General features: G+C 51.3%; 2 protein-coding genes across 2 annotated transcripts in view; both read left to right on the forward strand.

Moving 5' to 3' along the window:
• Positions 1-107, forward strand: part of MRPL53 (mitochondrial ribosomal protein L53) — a 1,033-nt gene extending 926 nt beyond the window's left edge. Inside the window, exon 3 of the mRNA XM_045286579.1 lies at positions 63-107. Coding sequence (XP_045142514.1) covers positions 63-107 — 45 coding nt within the window. The remainder of the gene's footprint in view (positions 1-62) is intronic.
• Positions 108-4,999: 4,892 nt separating this feature from the next.
• On the forward strand, positions 5,000-8,511 carry MOGS (mannosyl-oligosaccharide glucosidase). The gene is made up of 4 exons (XM_004696109.2): positions 5,000-5,342; positions 5,514-5,740; positions 6,191-6,387; positions 6,601-8,511. Exons 1-4 carry the CDS (start codon positions 5,000-5,002, stop codon positions 8,342-8,344), a joined length of 2,511 nt encoding a protein of 836 aa, XP_004696166.1. The 3' UTR covers positions 8,345-8,511.
• Positions 8,512-8,712: the final 201 nt, after the last annotated feature.

The following is an 8,712-nucleotide window of genomic DNA, read 5'->3' on the forward strand; positions in this document are numbered from 1 at the left end:
TTTAATCTTCAGTTACCTGGGCAGGTTTCCCTCCTAGTAGGTGTATGCTTTTCTCCTTTTAGTTTTGCCCGTATGTAGTCTTCCTGGAGATCCGCGGCCTCTCATAACTAGAACTCTCTGGAATTAACCCTTGCATCTTTGTTGGCTCTCATTCCAATTTCTGTGTTGGTTCATGACGCCTGTTACCTGCCACCATTCTTCCCCTCCTCGTCCCCCCCCCTCCCCACCCACCCACCCAATCCCACCAGTATGCCTTGTCCCAAAGAGATTTGATTGTCTTACATGTATGGGGGGACTTTTAAAAGTTTGTGGAAAGGGGGATGAAAACATAATGAAATTTGCCCATGAACTTTTTCAAGTTCTGTCACATACTTGTCTCTTTCCTAACTCCATTCCATTTGCAAGCACTTCACCTGCTCAGCCACCGGGCTTGGAAACCACTCCATTGTTTCTGCTCTCTCCTTTTCCCTGACTAGTCAGTGCATTAGAATACTCTGTGCATTAAAAATACTCTGTTTAAACAAGCGCTCCTGAGATGCTTTCTCATTCCATTCTCTGGATCGTTGTGGCACTCTCTCGCTTAGACTCGCTTTGCTACTGCTGCGTTCTATCTTTCCAAAGCACATCACTGGTTTTATCTCTACTCCTGCCTCTTTCAAGAAGCAGCCCTTCAATAGTCTTTTTTATGCTCAGCTATCACTGTTAAGTGGACATGAAAACAATTTAGGGGATTAAATCAGCCTTAAAAAAGAAACCTGAAATAAAAACAAAAGGATTGAGTGCGTGGTATGGGAAGTATTCTTTTAGGAAACTTTGATCTTAAGCATATAGAAATGTATATATAATATTACAGTATGCTTATAGGCATATCTGCTTATTGAGTGCCATCGAGTCAATTCCCATTCATGGTAATCCTGTGTGAATATAGGGCTGGCCCCATAGGGTTTCCTATGGAGCCCTGGTGGTCTAGTGGTTATGCATTGGGCTGTGATCTGTATGGTTGGCAGTTCAAAACCACCAGCAGCTCCTCGGAAGAAAGATTGGGCTTTCTACTCCCATAAACAGTTACAGTCTCCGAAACCCACAGGGGTTCCCTCGGAGTCAGCATGGACTCCATGTTAGTGAATTTGGTAGTTTATATGGCAGGGAAGCATTTGCAATAATCCACTCTCCAATGCACTCTGCATGTTAGCAAGACTGCTCCCATCCCTGGTCTGTAATCAGAGGGGATGCACCAGAAGCTTAATCCACGTGTATTTCTTCTTCACCCCACCCCTCACCCCCACCCCGCAATGGAAACAACTTGAAAATGGGTCACAGGTAAACAAGCGGCCATCTAGCTCAGAAGCAACAAAGCCCACATGGAAGAAGCACACCAGCCTATGCGACCACGAGGTGTCGGATCAGGTATCAGGCATCATCAGAACAAAAAAATATTATAGTGAATGAGGGGGGTAGTGCGGAGTGGAGACCCAAAGCCCATTTGTAGGCCACTGGACATCCCCTTACAGAAGGGTCTTGGGGAGGAGACAAGCCAGTCAGGGTGTGATGTAGCAACGATGAAAAATACAACTTTCCTCTGGTTCCTAAATGCTTCCTCCCCTCCCCTCTATCATGTTCCCAATTCTACCTTGCAAGACTGGCTAGACCAGAGGATGTACATTGGTACAGATAGGTACTGGAAATGCAGGGAATCCAGGGCAGATGATCCCTTCAGGACCAGTGGTGTGAGTGTCAATACTGGGAGGGAGGGTGGGTTGGAAAGGGTGAACCGATTACAAGGATCTACATGTGATCTCCTCCCTGGGGGACGGACAACAGAAAAGTGGGTGAAGGGAGACGTTGGACAGTGCAAGATATGACAAAATAATTTATAAATTATCAAGGGTTCATGAGGGGAGCGGGGAGGGAGGGGGAAAAAAATGAGCTGATGCCAGGGGCTTGGGTGGAGAGGGGATGTTTTGAGAATGACGAGGGCAATGAATGTACAAATGTGCTTTACACAATTGATGTATGTATGGATTGTGATAAGAGTTGTATGAGCCCCTAATGAAATTATTAAAAAAAAGAAAATGGGTCAAAAAGGGAGAGCAAATCATAAGTTATTACATTATAATCTAACTACATCTGCCATAATCAACTTTACAATACTCTTGTCTGATTAACAAGGCTATTGACAACCCAGGACTGTGGTCAGAGGGGATTCACCAGAAGCTTAATAGGGGATTCACCAGAAGCTTAATTCATGTGTGAATCCTGCAAATGGATTTTGGGTTTCCACTTATTATCCAAGCCTTGTAAAGCAGGTGTTCACAATTTAAGCTCTGATACCATCCCCGCCTTCAGATTTGGATGTAATAATTTACAATCCTTGGATCACACAGGCTGGTGTCCTTGGTTGGACTTAACTGATGCCTCATGTAGGTGGCTGCCTGTTTGAAGACAGCCTTTTAAGACACCAGAAACTATTCTTTCTGATAGCTGGGTACCATCTAGTTTCTTCACTACACCTTGTTATAGCACCCATATCTCCAGTGATCTCTTCATGAAGAAAGCCACTGGTTTAAGAACTTCAGAATGCACAGTCACTATGATATCTGTTGGCAGCTGTACATTTTTCCCAATACATTTATGAGCCTAATGACTACATCATTACTATATTGCTCCCCTACTTAAAATGGGCTGTCTTTTCTATTTGAAAAGGAGTCCCTGGGTGGGACAAACATTTAAAGGTTCAGCTATTTATAGAAAGTTTGGTGATTCAGAAGAAAGGTGTGGCAATCTACTGAAAAAAACGGCTACTTGAAAACCCACTGGAGCCCAGTCCTGCCCAGGTATATATGGGATCATCAGGAGCGGGAGGCAACTCCTTTTGTTTCTGTTTTGAAATCTTTAAAAGACTCCCCTTTCCCTCCCTCTTTCTTTCTTTTTTTATAAATCATTTTATTGGGGGCTCTTGCAGCTCTTAAGACAATCCATACATCAGTTGTATCAAGCATGTTTTTACATATGTTGCCATCATTTTCAAAACATTTTCTTTCTACTTGAGGCCCTGGTATCAGCTCCTCCCCCATCTTATGAACCCTTGATAAATTATAAGTTACTATTGTTTTCATATCCATCTCCCTTTAAAAAAGGATAAAACAGCAGGAGACATGGTAGTAATGAAGAACCAAGCTACGAAGGCCTGGGCTGGAATTTCCAGCTCTGCCCTTAAGTAGCTATGTGACTTTTTACCAATTTTCTTCAGAATTACTTAATCTTTCGGTTTCTGTTCTCTCATTTTTCACCTCGTAAGACTGCTGAGAGATTTAAATGAGTCCATACTTGTTGCATGCTATTATGTTGCTAGGAACAGGATTAAGCACTGTTACCTAAGAATCACCATGCTATAGTGGAGATAAATGCTCTCTACCTGGATTTGAGTTCCCAGGTTTCCTGATCAATTTACTTTAATAACTCTTCCCTCATCTGTAAAATTTGGACTGGTTCATTCATTCCTATAAACAGATTGCTGGCACTGTGCTTCTACATTGTGAACTTGAGGTTGGGGTTTGTTCTTGTGTGTTTCCAACACCTTGCAGTATCTGTCACAGCACCGTTTGTTGTATTTATGGATATGTAGTCTCTATCTTATGCCTATAACTGATTAGTTCTGCGACACAAAGGTGAGTAGTGGAACTTAGGTGTGTAACTAAGTGCTATAATAGATGTAGACCAATTCTAATGGGAGTGCAAAAAGGATACAAGACTTGTGAACTAACCATTAAAAGCCCTGGTAGCATTGTGGGCTGGGTATTGGGTTGCTAACCACAAAGTCAGCGTTTCAAACCCACCAGCTGCTCCAAGGAAGAAAGATGAGGCTTTCTGCTCCCACACTAGACACCTCTATAAAAGGTCATTTTGAGTTGGAATCACCTTAATGGCAGTAGGTTTTCGCACCAGTCATTGGGTTTGGTCAGAAGGTGGTTGTTGAATGAGCGAGAACTTTACTAATGGAGAGAGTGACCAGAGCCAGATTTTAATAAAATAAGGCAGTAGGCATTCAAGATGAAGTACTAGTTTTAGATAAACAAATTTGGATCGGTGTGGTGATACGACAGCTAGAGGGTGTATTCATAAAGATGCAGAATAGGGTGTTTTTAATAAGAGGGACTTTAATAAGGTGTTCTGCAAACACCATTGGTGATGGCTCTTGTTGAGAAATGAGTAGTTCTGATCTAAATACCATTTAGGAAGTGCCGTCAAATGCGTCGATGCTGCCATCTTTCCACAACCGGACCTGGACGAGGCTTCTTCGCTTTGGCGTTTGCCTCACTAGGTGCACGCACTATCAATGTAGCTTGTTGGGGATCTCCCAGCCCAAGCCCCTCGTGTACAGATACTGCAATCTAAACCCGATGGAGACAGGCGTTTTGAAAGCCCAGGGTTCGCTTAGGCACCGCCGTCATCAGACTCGAGGCTTCCATTTAGATCATTCTGCGCTGTCCATTCCGTGAGGGAGGGAAGTAGTGAGTGTAGGCAGTGTGATCTGGTCTAAGATTCAGATATGGTTGGTTTCAAGCGAACTACTTACAGCTCTGTAATCCAGGCCAAGTGACTTGAGCTTTCTCGGCCACGGTTTCCTGTAAAAACACTTGGGATAGCGTCCTGGGTTTTCAATACCTACACAGTCATCGTACAACAAACAGGTGAGCTTGGATGCCTGCTGCCTCTCGGTCCACGTGCTGGTTCAGCGAGGAGGCCGAATTAGCACTGACCCAGCGGCCCCGGTCGAAGCGAACGAGGCTCTCGCGGTCGGCGTGCCACAGGAGCCGCAGTCCCCGAGCCTGTGCTTAACTTGACGTGGCGGGGCGGGACTTCCGGCTGGGGCGGAAGTGGGTCGGGAGGCGCGGGCTGCAGGTGCTGCTGGCCGCGGGGGTCGCCGGCGCGTGGCGCGCGAGCTGGGGAGACAGTCGAGGCCGGACCGGGGCTCTGCGACGCTGAGCTTCGTTCCAAAATGGCTCGGGGCGAGCGGCGGCGGCGCGGAGCAGCGGCAGACGGAGCGCGGGCAGCCGAGAGGGCTGCTCGGAGCGGCTCGGAGAGACGGGGCGGCGGGCCCCGCGGGGCGGCCGGAGGGGCGGCTCTGGCCGTCGTGATCTTGTCGCTGGTCCTGGGCCTGTCAGGGCGCTGGCTGCTGGCGTGGCACCGTGCCCGGCGGGCAGTCACGCTGCACTCCGCCCCTCCGGTGCTGGCCCCCAACTCCTCCAGCCCCGCCGTGGCCCCAGACCTCTTCTGGGGAACCTACCGCCCGCACGTCTACTTCGGCATGAAGACTCGCAGCCCGCAGCCCCTTCTCACCGGTAACCGGGTCCCTGGGCGGCAGCCGGGTGGGCTTTGTAATCTCACTCCTGACCCAGGGTGGCGAAGAGTAGACCAGAAGAGTAATGGCGAGGGATGGGACCCCTACTGTTCTCAGAGACGGAGGGACACGTCTCCTCTGTCTTTGACTTATGTGGCTATTCTACCCCTAGGACTGATGTGGGCGCAGCAGGGTGCGACCCCAGGGATCCCTAAGCTCAGGCACACGTGTGAGCAGGGAGACGGCGTGGGGCCCTATGGCTGGGACTTTCACGACGGCCTCTCCTTCGGGCGGCAACATATTCAAGATGGGGCCTTAAAGCTCACCACTGAGTTCGTCAAGAGGCCTGGGGGACAGCATGGAGGGGACTGGAGCTGGAGAGTGACTGTAGAGCCTCAGGTCAGGGCCCCAGGGCACCTTTCCCTCAGCCCACACTCCCTGGCCCCGCCCCTTCCCTCACGGGTGAGGTGGGGTTTCACCGTAGGGGCTCTGAGGCTGACTGCCCCCGCCGGCTTGAATCCTGATGCCATTTAAACTCTTGCCTGTGTGCCCGTCTCCACTTATTAATTCTAAGCTTTGAGCCCCTGGTCTGTAAAATGGAAACAATAGCAACTAACTCATAAGAATTCAATGAGATGATCTAGAGTTTGCAGAATCGTACCCACCGCAGAAGTTCTGGATGACTTTTCTGAAGAACCTGTATGCCACCCCACTGTGAACCTCAACCCTGCCCACAGTTGAGGTTTCTCTGCTACTCCAGTCTGCCATCCCCTTCCCGCCCTGAGGCAAATTGCCAGGAGAGAATGCCAATCTAATACTACCCCTCCACATCTGTCTCCGGTCACCCAGGCTTCAGGAACCTCTGCCCTCCCTTTGGTCTCTCTGTTCTTCTACGTGGTGACAGATGGTAAGGAAGTCCTAGTGCCCGAAGTTGGGACCAAGGGGCACTTGAAGTCCATCAGGGGACATACGGATGAACTTGGTGATTTCCGCCTTACGCTGCTGCCACCAACCAGTCCAAGGGATAGTGCGCCCAAGTACAGTAGGTAAGTGAGGGGACTACACGGGGTGGTGGGGGAGGTGGCATGGTGCTGATCCAGACCTAGGCTGGTTTATGTTACTGCCCCTTCCCACCCTGCCAGGCTCTCCACCCCCTGCATAGCCGAGACCCTCCCAGCCTGGCCCCGGGGTGCTTCTCCATGTAATCCCCGCTGCCACCTCCTGGGTAATGTCTCCCATTTACCTTTTTCCCCTTCTAGCTACAATGTCTTCTGGTCTCCTAACCCAGGACTGCCTCTGCTGACAGAGATGGTGAAGAGCCGCCTGAACAACTGGTTTCAGCACCGGCCTCCAGGGGCTTCCCCTGAACGCTACCTCGGTTTGTCAGGGTCTCTGAAGTGGGAGGACAGAGGCCCGAGTGGGCAAGGCCAGGAGCAAGGGCAATTCTTGATACAGCAGGTGACACTGAAAGCCCCCTTCTCTGTGGAGCTGGTGTTTGAATCAGGCAGTGCCCAGGCAGGAAGCAGCCAAGCCCAGGAGAGGCTAGCAGGCAGTCGGCTGACACAGGCGCTGGAGCACCATGCTGACACCTTTCGAGAGCGCTTTGAGAAGACTTTCCGGCTGAAGAAGAAAGGCCTGAGCCCAGAAGAACAGGCTTTGGGCCAGGCTGCCCTGAGTGGCCTGCTTGGTGGAATTGGCTATTTCTACGGACAAGGGCTGGTGTTGCCAGACATGGGGGTTGAGGGTTCTGAGCAGAAGGCAGACCCAGCCCTCTTTCCACCTGTCCCTCTTTTCACAGCCGTGCCCTCCCGGTCATTCTTCCCCCGGGGCTTCCTTTGGGACGAGGGCTTCCACCAGCTGGTTGTCCAGCGCTGGGACCCCCGTCTCTCCCGAGAGGCCCTCGGTCACTGGCTGGGGCTGCTCAATGCTGATGGCTGGATTGGACGGGAGCAGGTGCTGGGGGATGAGGCTCGAGCTCGGGTGCCCCCTGAATTCTTGGTGCAGCGGGCGGCGCACGCCAACCCCCCAACCCTGCTTTTGCCTGTGGCTCACATGTTAGAGGGCAGTGACCCTGCTGACTTGGCCTTCTTCCGCAAGGCCTTCCCCCGCCTGTATGCCTGGTTCTCTTGGCTCCATCAGAGTCAGATAGGGCCAGTACCGCTCTCTTATCGTTGGCGGGGCCGGGACCCAGCCCTGCCAAACCTATTGAACCCCAAGACACTGCCCTCAGGACTGGATGACTACCCCAGAGCTTCACACCCTTCAACTGCTGAGCGGCACCTGGATCTTCGGTGCTGGGTGGCACTGGGTGCCCGTGTGCTGCTGCGGCTGGCAGAGCAGCTGGGGGAAGCAGAGGCAGTTGCCAACCTGAGCCCCTTGGCTACCTCATTGGAGGCAGAGGCAAGCCTGGATGAGCTGCACTGGGCCCCGGAGCTGGGAGTCTTTGCAGACTTTGGGAACCACACAAAAGCAGTACAGCTGAAGCCTAGTCCCCCTGAGGGGCTAGTTCGGGTAGTGGGCCGACCCCTCCCTCGAATGCAGCATGTGGATGCCCTTGGCTACGTCAGTCTTTTTCCGTTTTTGCTGCGGCTGCTGAGCCCCAGCTCCGCCCGCCTCGGGCCCCTGCTGGACATCCTAGCAGACAGCCGCCATCTCTGGAGCCCCTTTGGTTTGCGCTCCCTCGCTGCCTCCAGCTCCTTTTACGGCAAGCGCAATTCAGAGCACGATCCTCCTTACTGGCGGGGCGCCGTGTGGCTCAATATTAACTACCTGGCCTTGGGGGCACTCCACCATTATGGGCATGTGGAGGGTCCACACCAGGCCCGGGCTGTCAAGCTCTACAGCGAGCTCCGTGCCAATGTTGTGGGCACTGTCTGGCGGCAGTACCGGGCAACAGGCTTCCTTTGGGAGCAGTATAGTGACCGGGATGGGCGGGGCATGGGCTGCCGTCCTTTCCAGGGCTGGACCAGCCTGGTACTATTGGTGATGGCTGAAGACTACTGAAGAGGTGGGGGTAGTATGCAGGCCCCCTTTAGACCCAGAGGCTTCTGCCCTCAGATACCAGTGCTTCAAAGCCTCAGCTCATCTCAGGTGTCTACTTCCTGCCATCCCACAGCTCTGGGATGAATGAGTTCAGAGTCTTATTTTTCTAAATAAATTAGTAAAACATGCCAAATTTGCTCTTGCCAGCTTTACCTCGCCAGAGGTCTTAGCTGCCTGTTGCCCCCTGGGAAGAGTGGTTATTTATTACCTGCTCTGCAAATCCAGAGCTCAGGAAAATTTATCAAGTCCACCACCCAAAATCCACAAGCAGCTGGTTCACATCTCTTTAATTGGACCAAAGGCTCCTGTGTATGTCTTGGGGGGGGGGG

The sequence above is a fragment of the Echinops telfairi genome, unplaced genomic scaffold, assembly GCF_000313985.2.
Source record: "Echinops telfairi isolate 266 unplaced genomic scaffold, ASM31398v2 ScPeMD7_9;HRSCAF=40, whole genome shotgun sequence".
In the NCBI taxonomy this organism is placed as follows: Eukaryota; Metazoa; Chordata; class Mammalia; order Afrosoricida; family Tenrecidae; genus Echinops; species Echinops telfairi.

Coding starts and splice junctions, on each gene's coding strand:
- MOGS (XM_004696109.2), top strand. CDS start 5,000: ATGGCTCGGGGCGAGCGGCGGCGGCGCGGAGCAGCGGCAGACGGAGCG. Junction 5,741..6,190: donor GAGTGACTGTAGAGCCTCAG/GTCAGGGCCCCA, acceptor CCGGTCACCCAG/GCTTCAGGAACCTCTGCCCT. Junction 6,388..6,600: donor AGTGCGCCCAAGTACAGTAG/GTAAGTGAGGGG, acceptor TTCCCCTTCTAG/CTACAATGTCTTCTGGTCTC.